The 12,954-nt window shown below is 44.5% G+C and overlaps 1 protein-coding gene across 3 annotated transcripts in view; it reads left to right on the top strand.

Annotated features, from left to right (window-relative positions):
- Nucleotides 1-12,954, top strand: part of GRIA1 (glutamate ionotropic receptor AMPA type subunit 1) — a 125,581-nt gene that overhangs the window by 47,498 nt on the left and 65,129 nt on the right. For all 3 annotated transcript variants that reach the window (XR_012837761.1, XM_010306313.2, XM_010306312.2), the window contains exon 3: nucleotides 12,278-12,517. Coding sequence is in view for 2 of the 3 variants with exons in the window: in XM_010306313.2 (XP_010304615.2) it covers nucleotides 12,278-12,517 (240 nt within the window). In the remaining variant the exon portion in view is untranslated. The remainder of the gene's footprint in view (nucleotides 1-12,277; nucleotides 12,518-12,954) is intronic.

The following is a 12,954-nucleotide window of genomic DNA, read 5'->3' as shown; positions in this document are numbered from 1 at the left end:
TGGTGAATAGTGAAAGAGTCTCTCTCATGCTTGTGAAAAGTGGTACAAATTAGCATCCTCCAGTCTGCTGCTGCTATTCTGTCTAAATAATATTTTACAGGTAACGTTTCTGCTGAGAAGCCGTGGGGTTTTCTCAGCAGCTGCCTGAATCATGTCATAGTCTTTGGTTTACACGGAGAAACTGCTTGAGACAGAAGCTGCATCTGTATGTGCGGTGTCACTGCTCCGGAATGATGAATGACCCCAAGTTTCTAACAACTTCCCTTCCTGCGCTCTGGCTGGCCTCCCTGCAATTTGCACTTATGCAGAATGTTTTACGTGATCTCTCTTGCTCTCTGCAGCTCACTAGAGAGTCTCTTTCTTCAGAAGCTTAAAAATTCTCCCAGAATGGAAATTGTTAGAGAAGGTGTTTGTATGTGACTAGGCATGTCAGGAAGAGATCTCAATGTTAAGGATGCTCCCACATTCTTCTTCCTAAGACACACGTCCCATTTTTCCAGACTAGTTTCTCAGTCCCGTTGGCAGCACAGGCTGTTCTGGATAACTGAGATACTCCTGGTATCTTCACTGGCCTCTATTTAGAGAAGATGACTTAGTATTTTTCACTAGCATAAAACTTTATGGTGAACACATGAAGCTCTGCAAGTGAAACATCTAGTAGAAAAACCTTTCCCAAAGTTATTGTCTCTCTAGAAAACTTTATTATAATGGTTTGTTTCTGAGCATTTCATGCCACCTTCCACTAGCATTAATGGGAATTCATTGCCCAAGGATGTTTTAGGCAAAAGGTGTCCATCCAAGGTGGCTATATGTAATTGGTGATATGCTGAGCAGATTCTCCCACCTTTTGGTCCTTTCCTTGGTCCTGTGAAGTTCATTACCTCACACAACCAGCTTGTTATGGGAGATGATTTTTATGGATCCAAGTGCACGTTCAGGAGAAGTCTGTAGCTGTAAAAGTTCCCTTTGTCATGCTGGCAAAATCACATAGATTTTACCCAAGATGTTTTAGGAAAATATTAGGTTCCATTTTATTTCCAGTGAAGGTCTTTCTATGTAGCCAGCTCCCTGGTTGATATTTGGTGTTTTGGGTCACATTCACACAGGGGCTCCAGGTCTATCCACAGGTTTCTTGGAGCAGCAGGGCAGAGAGTGGAGTTCCTCCAGCTCCCCCATCCCCACCATTCACACCACTCAGCAGGACAGATGCCTTCATCTCCTGTGACAGGGAAGCTGCCCTCTACAGCTGCTTGCAGCCCCGGTTTAACAAGTATCACCTCTCTGTAGAAGCTCCATCTGGGCATGCTAGCTAGATGCACTTCATGTAAACTGTTTGTTCCACCACCCACAGCAAGCTATTTGCACAGAAGTTTCACAGAGACCATAAAATTGCAAACCATAGGTCCAGATCTCACCATCTGTCACAGTTCTGCATTCTTGCTCCCCAGACAACACAGTCTCCCACTGGGTTTAAAAGATCCCAAGCTTAAAGTTGTTTGTTTGGGATTTTTCAAAAAACCTGGTGCTCAGAGGCACTGCAGAAATAAAAATGTGGTAGCTATTATCATTTATTGCCCTCGCAATGCAGACAGGATTAAAGCTGTTCTAATGACAGGGAAGAAATGGTAATATTCCCCCTGATATTAAGTAGGCCTGAAGAAAGCTAGGAGCACAATGGAATGGAACATTAATGTGAAAAGGAAAAATAAAAACCCTACAAGAAATGACTATAGCAAAGAACCACCAAGGGAGGCACTTAAGCCCACAAAAGCCAGCACTCTCAGATGTCAAAGGATCTTGTCATTCTGCACCTAACTCAGCCCTTGCTAAGGTGTTAAATGGGGTTTCAAAACCAGAGGCACAAAAGGGTTGTGTTCTAGAGGCTTAACCCTTGTGTAGTTTGCTGGGTTTGCACCTTTGCTGCTCCTGCTCCTCTTTTCAGAAGACTCTAATGGCTCTGGTGAGTGCAGAAAAGAGGGCAGTTTTGAGCTGTGATGGCACATGTAGGTTTTGGAGCATCTGCCTTCTAGCTCAGCAGATACCTGTAATGTAGCCTTGAAAATTTATAGAAAATGTGGATGTTTATAAATAACGTGTCAGACAGCTGGTGGGTCTAAGTACTGCTTCCCACTGCAGGCCCCCAAGGACAAGAAGCTCTGTCCTGTATGCGAGAGGTTTTCTTTGAAGAAGAATGTCTTAGATAAGTGCAAGTTCTTCCTTCCTTGCCCAGACCAGTGAGACCGTATTCCTGTGGAGAGGTGAGCGTGGTGGTGCTTTCCCCACACAATGTACCCTGTGCTTTTTGCCTGCTGCCTTTTATTTTAAAATGAGCAGGGAGTCAAATCATGTCAGAAGGTTCAACAATAGCTTACCACAAGAGGGAAACATCCTCTGTGCCCTCTGAAAGCCTGCATCAGCCAGTCTCCCTCCTGGGCTGGGAGATATTTTAAGGTAGAGCACACACGAGACATCACCACTACTGAAAAGATCAGTCAGGTTAGGGAAAATTCTGCTGGCTCTCCGTTTAGGTCCCTCCTTATCCTTTGCTTTACTTTCTGTCGTGAGCCAGCCGTATCGTTTCTCTCCTCTCTGCTGGGAAGGTAATTCTCTACTCTGAGGAGGCTATTCAGTGACTTTCTTTATTGCTATTTAACATATATACATTACAGTACCTCACAGAGGCCTCGTAGCCTTGTGCCAGGCATCCTACAAACACATGCAGAGTAACAGTTGAATCTATAGCGGGTACCCATGTGTGGGGGATAACAGGATAAGTGTAATTCTGAGCCAATTAGGATTAATAATAATGCCCACGCATCCTACATAGGTGTATGGGATATGGTATATCCCTATGTTTCTTTGAAGGAAACACACCCCTGGAGTTTGAAAAGGGGGTTGTTTAGGGTTTTTTCTTGTCAATTTGAAAAATCACTATTGGGAAAGGGAGTTGGTGTTTAAGGAAATATAAAGGTCTCTTTTCATATGCATTCAAAGCAGGGATTAAAAGCTGGGCACACCAGGACCGTGCCCAATCTGCCTTTACAGAGTTTAACACCTGATTTTCTTGGCTGCAGCTGGCTGTGTAGGCTAAAGAGCATTAGAAGTCTGACACTAGAGACCAAGAAACCCAGTGCTTGCACCTGAGTATAAATATATGCCCAGGAAGTGTTTGGGACCATGGAAGGATCATTGCAGAGCATGTGTGTTTTTTGTCAGGTTCTCAGGCTGGATTGAATAGAAAAAGGTGGAGTGTTAATAAATGAAGTTGTTAATTTCCAGTCTGTTATCAAGAAAGCCAAGAATCAAAAAACCCCACAAGAAACACAATTAGTTGTGTTAGCTCGGTGACACACAAGGATAAGGTTTTATGCACTGTAGCACAAAACAATTAAAAGTTGGAAATTTAGAAGCAGGAGTAGAAAAAAATCAGTGAGGAAGAAAGGAGAAGGGATTATAGGTGCTCACCTCCGGCTGCGTGGGGAGAAGCAGGCTCAGGGCATGACACCACATCATCGCTGACGTGAGAGCGTTGGTGTGTAGTTGTCCAGGTGCTGTGATCCAAACCGTCATTCTCAAACTGGCATATGCTTCCTGTACGTGTCATGTATCTTGCTAGCGAAAGCTCAGTGTCTGGGAAGGGAAATGTTTAAAGCCACCGTGAGAACCGTTAGAAGCAGAAAGAGGAGCTTTGTATGCAGGTCAGACCTCAGCACTTCCAAGTGTTGGCTGAGATCCCAAAGCAGGCACAGAAAAAACCATGTGCAGACCCAGGGCTGGAGGGGGTCTGCTGGGCCACCCGGTCTCCAGCTGTCACTGATCACTGGATGAGACCTTCCTACTCAGAGCTGCTCTCCAAGTACAGCTGTTCTGACTGCCCATCTTGCTGACAAACGCTTTGTCATGTCTGTGTATGGAAATAACCATGTTGAAAGTTAGTCTGTTCTTCAGTTGCCTGCCAAATCACAAAATTTGGTCCTGATGCTGTAATTTACAGTATGGAATTCAGTGGCCCAAAAGACTGTAATCCTGTAGATTACAAATGGCCAAAGCCTCACAAGGTAGGATTGTGATGGAAAATTAAAAGGAATTGAGCTGATGGGGCAGGGAGAGAGGCTGATACAGAGCTGCAGGTAAAAATGGTCTCGATTGCTACCTTCGTTACAAACCTGGAAGGAGGAGTATATATATCATAACTGAACTCCATGCCTGGAGCAGACTTCAGGGAAGGGCTAATGGAGTTGTTATTATGAGCAGGAAATAATCCTAAAAACCCCCAGAAACAATGCAGCTGAGAAAATTTACCAAAATACTGTTTTCTCAATTGAAGGCAACAACACAAGTCTCAGGAATGCCACAGGGAACACATCAGACACTGAGACATAACTTTGGCTTCCAAACTGGCACATCTGCAAAAGCACGGACTAGAGAAAATTTGGGAATATCTATGCAGATGTTTTATGAAGCAGAGGGATATGGGACCAAAATTGTAATTATCAGGCTGAAGATTAAGAAAGAAATTGTTGAGGTAGATGTTAACACCCTCTTTCCCCAATGGAAGTAACTTTAATGTTGGAATAACTTTCCCAGGGAAAGTCCATAGTCTGGTTTTTGCATTGTGACCTGCAGCCAGTTTCAAGACAGGCACTTACAAAATCCTCATCAGAACCTGAGTCTTGCACTGAGGATAGTCGCTTTAATGTCTAGAAAAACTGCCGTGAACAGATATAATGTATTAGGGAAAGAAAAGAAGCTATTGAAGACAAAATGCATTTCATCTGCAGTGAGCTCTTCTTTATGTGACACATTTGCTTTCTGCTATTGCTTATCTCCCCCCCCCCCCCCAACTCCCCTCTTTTTACTCTGTTTTAATAATTCAGCTCTTACAACCCAGAATTAAATGTTGTGCTGACCCAAGAGCAGCGTGCTATGTACCGTATTAACATGCTGTGGTTTTGGTGCTTTATTCTTTTCCTCCATTGTTGTCCGTGCTCCCCAGCAGAAAGCTACACCGTGATATTGTACTTAGTTTTCCTAGTATAGCACTATCTGCAGAAGGACCAATATAGTACAAAAAGCCAGCTAATAAAGCAGCAAAAGCAAAGTTGGTTCAACCCTCATCCCTCATCTCCTTTTATAATATCGCTGTCACTTTTTCATTTGTAGTAATCTTGCTTTAATATTTATGACTCTGCTTCAGATATGGAGAGTTCAGGGAGGACAAATTTTTGGTTTTCTATTTTGTTGTAGGAGGCTAGGTGAGAGCAGGGATAGCTGGTCTTCCAGAGCCCATGGGACCCATCGCAACATCCATCTGCAGCTGGGGGCCCTGTGAGGCATCACCCCCTCCTTCTAGGGGAGCTGCAGGGGAGCTCGAGGTGAGGGTTGTGAGCAGGAGATAGTAGCTGTTTTGCAGAGTTTCTGCTGCTCCAAAGCAACGCAGCATGGCCAGCATCTTCTGCTTGCCACTTTCTGGATTTCTTTTCCATGGATTATCCATCATTTGAAGGCTATCTAGAAAATACAGCTGCCAATTGACATTTTATTTAAGGGGACATCCAAGTTGTGACCCCAGAAGTCCCGGGTGTCAGCAGATACGTGCCCATGTCTCCTCTGGGTTCTCATCCAGGACCTGTTAAAAGATGCTCATGATCTCAGAGCCATCATTACTCAGAAATAGTTTGAGTATTAACTGGAAAGCCTTCAATATATTTGATTCTTAATTTTATATGATTCGACAAAATCTTAGCAATCCCAAAAATAACAATATGTTTAAAAACAAGCAAAGCAAACAAGGAAAGTCTTCTCAAACATCTTGTTTTTCCTTCTTTTATTTTTTCAACAAGATCAATGACCCCATGAAGACCTTTGATATTTGAATTTTCTCTTGTGTTTTTTACACTGGATAAAACTGCATTTGAACACTCTAGCAGAAAAAGAAAAAGAAGTTTCAAGATGTGAAGTACACAACTGGAAGAGCTATGATTGTCAACTGGTCCCTTTGACAGAGGTTAAAGTCAATTTCCCATGGCTGTATCTTCCACCATCATGATTATAATTCAGAAGTGCACTTAAACGACTGAGAGTCCACGTTGTTAATTTTTGTTGATAGAAGCACCATGCTATTACTGTTTCCTTAAACTCAGCAGCATGTGAGAAAGTATCCCAAATCCAATTTGATCTCAAGGGAAACTTACCATTCATCAGCCAGGCAAACTAAGACTTATTTGTCAGGCAGGTGAACTTAACTAAAAAAAAATTGAAGCTATCAGCATAAACAGTTATGAGCAGCTCTCAGTCATAGACTATAGTTTAAATATGAGGGAAGGAAAGCAGATCTTGATGTAAAAATCAATGCTACTTCCCAGTTTCCAAGATGGTCAGAGCAGCAGTGCAGGAAAATGATGGAAGGGAGCACAGTTCTCTGTCTTTTATGTAGTTGAAAGAGAAACATGTATTTCTTGTGATATCACATCAGCCTGATTTGCAGTTGATCAAATATACGGGACATATCTGCTGTCAGCTAAATACATGCGTGGAGTGATGGGGGAGTGTAGAATCTGTTTGGCTTTCCCCTGCTAGAAAAATCTGTGGGAACATGCTGTCGTTGGGATGTGCTGAAGAGATGCGCTCTGGCACCTACGCCACACTGGAGAACTGTGAGGACAAACATTTGGGAGGAAAGCTGAGCTGATCCTAATTGAAGCAGACACTAGCGCTCTTTCATTGAAATTCCACCGGCTTCGCCAACCTGATGTCAGGTTCTCCATCACTGTGTGAGGGTCACCTCCAGGCAGGGCATGCTAAAAATAAATTACGCACGCACATCCCCCCTCCTCTTTCCCACATGTGCACACATACACTCTAAGTGAGCAAAGAAAATCATGTGGGAACTGTTCCTTGACACCACTGTTGTCAATGAGCATGTTGTGCTGCAAGTCAGGGTTTCGGTTCTGTGTCCCAGGAGGTTTGGGCAGATGAAGGAGGTGCCACACTGATACTGGGGCTGCAGGCATGGCAGGGCTGGTCTTTGATAGCTTACAGAGGACAGTAGACTGAGCTGACTATTCTATTACACTCAAACTCTGGCCACACTCATCTTGCAAATCTGTTAATTTGGTTTCTGGAGTAAGTGCTGTGTGTTCTGGATTGGGTGCTTTCAAAGATTTCTTCTTGGAGTCTTCATTTCCAGATCGCCCTTTTCTTTCCCTGCCTGCTTGGGCTATGTAGTTTGCTCAAAATCTTTACATCACCTGCAGCTCAGCATTGTAGGAATGACTTTCCTGGAGAGGGTGCAGTGTCTTTCCCCTTAGATGTTCCTCAGATAGGACATCATCCAGGGTCATGAAGGGCTCTGAGCTCTGGTAGGGGCCATCTGGATTTTTTGTCTCCTCCTGCAACAGAGAACATGAGTTGTTTGTGGGGAACATCTGGGGATATTTTGTTTAATCAGTTTTTTATTGCTTTTGTGGCTTTGGGTATTAGCACTATTTCTGCTACTTCTGTTCTCAATCAGAGGCACACAGCAGTTGAGTCTCCAGAGAGTTTAAATGCCTTCAACTAAACCATATTATTGGCTCTCTTCAGGGGTAGCTGGGTGAAACTTAATGGTCCATGAGATACAAAAAGTCAGTAGAAATGATCTAATGTCCCCTTCTAGTCTTAAACTCAGTGAAATGGTAAAAATTCTACTTGTAAAGGAAATGGCAGATGAGCAGTTGCCAGGATCTCCTACCAGGCTTCTTCTCCAGCTGCGTCTGTGGGGAGCAGTCCTGTTTGCAGATTCTCAGCAGAATTGCACCATTTTCACCCCTGGAAACCAAATCCTCATTCCCACCCTTCTGTGCAGCCCGTTTGCCCTTCCTCCTCCCTCAAACACTGAGACTTTTTCGGCCCCTTTTTGTGGTGATCATTTCTGAGAGAATTTTTTTGGTTTCTCGTCCACTTTTACCAAAATCCAAATGAAATATCTGTTATATCTGACATCTGCCTTTCACGTGGATCAGACCTCCAGTTCCAAAATATCCCTGGCCCTCCTGAATGCAGGAATCAGTCTTGTGCATCTATTTTCTCTGTGACTGGTTGAGAGCTTTAGCCAAGAAAAGTCTCCCAGGAATTTTTATAGACTCAAAAAATCTCTTTTGCTTCCCTCTTCTGCAGAGAAAATGTGCAATTTAAACTTGTGGGCATGTATTTTTCTTTTTCTTGGAAGCATTTGCAAAGATGGCTAGAGCTGCCTGTCTTCAGCTGCCGAGTAGGTGTCCTGTCCTGTGTGTGCTTTCAATAAAATCAGTGTTTCCTCTCTCAGATTTAAATGCTTTACCTTGAATATTTCCATATGAAAAGAGAAACTTGAGAGAAATTGCAGGACTAGAAATCCTAGAGTCTGGGGATTTCAAGCATGAGTGATGCACGCATGCTTTTTCCTCATCTGAATTCAAGGACACACCAGCTCCACAATGGCTACCTTTCCACAAAGGGAGAGGGGAGGCCTCCTCCTGCTTGCTCTACCACATCAGTCAATTTTTAACTAAGTACCAGGAATCTTAAGAAGCTATTTTGATTTTTACTGTACTTTTGAAGTGGTTTTAGAACAGTCTGAGGAGCTCTCACCTCACCTAGCTGCAGCAGGTGCTGTGTCCAAAGTGCAGCTGGTTGTTGCTGGGTTGTCTTTCCAGAGCAACCAAGTGACAATCAAGTTAATGCCTCTGCTTTTACCTAATTTTAGTCGTGGAATGGCACTAGGGAGACTCAGTGGGAGATCCCGTGCCTGGAGAAGGAGGGATATGGGGTGTCCATGGTGCTTGGTGCAGCACACACAGGGAATGTCCCAGCCAGAAGTCCCAACCTGATCAATTGTACAAGACTGAGCGGGGTGAATATGGTAGTAATTGCCACTCTATAATTAACTATATTTTCTGAAGGTTTGTTTAGAGGAAAACTCTTCTGTAATTAATTACAAGTTCATTGTAAGATAATAGCATAGTTACAGCCCAGAATAGATGTTCTCTGTCCTTCTTTCCCTTTGTGCAGCCCAGAAGCCAAGAATAGCGCATGCAAACCGTCACAAATGTCTGCATTTACATCCAAGTAAACACTCTTCACTCTTGCTCACACCTTGGTTATGCAGACACTTATGATGTTGCATTCCAACCAGTTTCCCACCTGCAGGCAAGAGCTTCAGAGGCTGAACCGTCCAAATTCAACTGCTGAAGCTGATTACCAGATCAACTGCAACTCTCTTGCGTAGGCAAAGCCAGGCTGTGGCCATCTAGCTCTTAACAGGTAGTTGGCAGGAGGCTTGCAAAGTGTGATGTTATCACCAGCCAGTTGACCAGAAGAGCTCAACTTCTTGGACCTTCCATTCCAGCATGATCTTTATCCTTTTAATGTTTCTTAATCTTTTTAGAAAAGCATCAGTCAGAGACCAGTGGCTGCTGAGGAACTAATAAGCTTCCTCCCCACTAGAAAAACAAAGAGAGTTTAAAATATTTGCTTGTTCTAGTTGAGGTTTACAATTCTTAATAGTATGTTATTAAGAAGTTGCTGAGCAATCAAATGAGAACACAATTGTTAATAAATTTGCTTAATAAAACAATTGAAGCAAATACAAAGAAATTCCAGCTATCTCTTAGTGTATTAAATAAATGGCGAGTAGCTTCTTTTTAGTTTCGCTGGGTAAATTCATTTGGAACATCTGTAATTTAGAATAGTCTTGAGAGTTAAATAATTTTGCAGCCACTGCTGTTACATTATGCCAAGTTCATTCCCAGAAAGGTGGCTGCAGTTCTCACTCTTTTCATTTTTCCAGATTGACACAACAGTTTCTTTGTTGTTTTTTGGCTGATAACTCTCAGCAAGTCTTTTTTTTTCCCCAAATTATCTGCCTTGTCCATGGCCCTTCTTATTCTGAAAGTACAAAGCGAGCTAGGGTTCTTTCCAAACTTACTAATGATAAAGACTGTTCGTTCTCCCAGTCATCTTTGGTGCAATCTGTTTCAAACGCTGGGATTGATGAGTGTCTCAGAACAGTGTAGGAGGGCTGCCTGAGCGTGACTGAGCCACAGAGTTAAAAAAAAAAAAATCTAAAAAAATAATAGATTCATTTCAAATAGAAAATAAAATTCAAGGAAGCCATGGCTTGCCTAAACCAAAACAAAGCAAGCCAGCTAAGTTTATTGTCTGGATTATTAATTGTGCTGGATTGTATAGCTGCCCTGAGAATGTCACTTTAATCATTCATTGAGTCTGAAGCCTGGGTCTCCAGAGATCATGTTCTGATCTCTCACATATGGTATATCGCACTGTTCATTAGACCCACTGGTCCAGTCACATGGAAATGATGTTCAGACTATTTCTATCCATGTCTGCTACTTTTCTTCCTGAATGTGTCAGTCTCATGATGAGGGCAGTGACTCCAGCTGATACAGACACAATTGCTGATTGCAAAGAGAGATTTTGCCTTGAAAATAAAGACAAGAGGGTTTTATTTCCACCATGGTTCAGGCTTTGCGAGAAGTCCCTGCCCTGCAGAAATACGAATTCCCTTGGGGGAGCAGGGTGCTGAGGTATGTGAGATCACAGGCCCTGAGCGGTGAAAAGAGGATGGGTGACCTTGGGGGACAAACTGCGGGGCTGGGATGCTCAAAACCTGGGCTCAACTCCAAGAGGAAGGAAAAATTCTCACCAGTGTAATGTGATTCAGGTCTCAGCACTCTGCGCAGTTTCAAAAATCTGGCTGCTTTTTTTTGGTGGTGAGATGGGAGCAGGGACTCACTTTGCACAGTGGGAAGCAGGATTTCTTGCTCTTCCCTCTGAATATTTGATGCTGGCAGTAGAAAAGTGAGGAACAAGGTAATCTTATCCAGGATGGCTCTAAGCCAGTTGGGGATGACTTCTGGACCTGCTGGAGGGACAGAGCTTGGATGGAGCCCAGCTAAGGATGAAGCAAGCTCACATGTAGGAGCTTGTCTCCAGCCACATGTGCAGAAGGTTCGGTGCTGGCAGCTACCAGCAGGAACCAGGTCAAGGGATTCCCAAGCAGCGCAGAGTGCTTGCCAGGGGACCCCAAAATGTCACATCCAACTTCTCGCTGTGCGCTCTGTCACGAGGGGGCTGGCGAGTGATGTGCAAAGTGTTGAGTCAGTATAAATGTCACAGCCAAAGGTCTTCAGAGTCAGAGTGACAACAGGAAGAGACACTAGTGCCAGGAGTTCTGACACAGGGAAAACGCTGTCACTGCCCCCACCTCTGTCTTGGAGATTTATTGATGATAACTTGGGATGTGCCATAAACAGGAGTCATATTAGAGTCTGACTGTCTCAGGGGCTAAGTTTTACAACCCAAAGTGTGAACTCTCTCTGCCTCACTGAGATCCTGAGGCATTTTTCCAGCAGCTCCCACGATCTCATTAAGTGCTCTCCTGAGAAGGGCTCCAACCCAAGAGAACCCTCCCTGCACAGCACAGCGCCAGCTGCTGGGATCAGACACAAATATCCGCTGGAGAACCCAGCATGCACCCTCAGAGCTTAGTCATGGAGACCTCCCAGGCCACCACCACTACCCCACTGAGCCCACAGCCTTCCTCACCGTGGCTTTGTGAAGAAACCAGAAATTGCCACGCAGGTGTCCCCAAATACCAACATACCCCTGGTGTGAGAGGCTCTGACCGCAGCACCAGCAGCTCATGCCCTGGGACAAACCTCCCTGTAGCTGTGCTATGACTGCGTTGAACCCAGGTGAACCTTTGCTGAGATGCCCTGAGGTCAAACCCATGGTTTCCTCCTGGAGTCATTGGCCGCTGGGGGCTGTGCTGTCATGCAAATGCTTTCCTTCTGCTCCTTGAATGCATCTGAGGCTGCAATAACAAGCTCTAACTGCAGCCTTTCTCACCCATAATAAAACAGCTCCAGGGACCAGACAGCTGCCATCCCACAGACACGGGGCTTGGTCAGCCACTGTGTTTTTCTGCTGAGGACTTCCCTGGTTCAGATAATGCGTTTTATCACAGAAGCAGCGAAATCTTCAGCAGAGCCCTGGGGATACTGAATTCACTCCTGCCTATCAAAGATAAAGTAGGTCTCTGGAGATCAAGGGCAGAGCACCCCATGGCCACAAGCCCTGTTCTTCACAGGTTGCATTCACCAACTCACGGGCCTCAGGAGAGTGATCTAGTCAGGAAAGCCCTCAACTTATCACAGGGAAAAGGTTTATTTTGGTGACTTCCCTGAGAAACCTCCTTGTCCTTCTGCCCTCACAACCTTTCTCTCTGTTCCTCCAGTCTGCTCGCAGTTCTCCAAGGGCGTCTATGCCATCTTTGGATTTTATGAGAGGAGGACCGTCAACATGCTCACATCATTCTGCGGGGCTCTCCACGTCTGCTTCATAACGCCAAGCTTCCCCGTCGAAACGTCCAATCAGTTTGTTCTCCAGCTTCGCCCAGAGCTCCAGGATGCCCTCATCAGTGTCATCGAGCACTACAGCTGGCAGAAGTTTGTGTACATTTATGATGCTGACCGAGGTAAGTCACAAGTACATGGGAAGGGTTACCCACCGAGTCCCACGTTTATAAATGTGAACCAAGAGCTGCTCAGGTCTCACCTGAGCCCACATCCAGTTGTGATACGTGTGTGTGTTTCTGGCAGGTAGCTTGCAAAACTCCAAGTTCCCTGCGTCAGTGTTAGTTGTGTATGTAAAATAATGAAAGCCTTTGCTGGGTTCTTGGAAGATATTATCTAATTTTCTAAACCACGAACAGGGCTAGTGAGCTCATTGCTCTGTGATTCAGTTTCCCAGCTCTCAGATGCCTTTAAAGCTCCAGGCTGGGAGGCCAAGAGCAAAATGGACTTGTGGAGGACAACGCAGAGGTAACAGTGATTCACAACTCTGTCCTCGAAGTTATCATTAGCCCTTGCAGGGGCAGGATGACCGTAAGAGACAAAGATAAGGTCTAAAAGC

The sequence above is a fragment of the Balearica regulorum genome, chromosome 14 (assembly GCF_011004875.1).
Source record: "Balearica regulorum gibbericeps isolate bBalReg1 chromosome 14, bBalReg1.pri, whole genome shotgun sequence".
NCBI lineage: Eukaryota > Metazoa > Chordata > Aves > Gruiformes > Gruidae > Balearica > Balearica regulorum.
The sequence above is the reverse complement of the archived record's forward strand: the minus strand, read 5'-3'. Positions and strand labels throughout refer to the sequence as shown.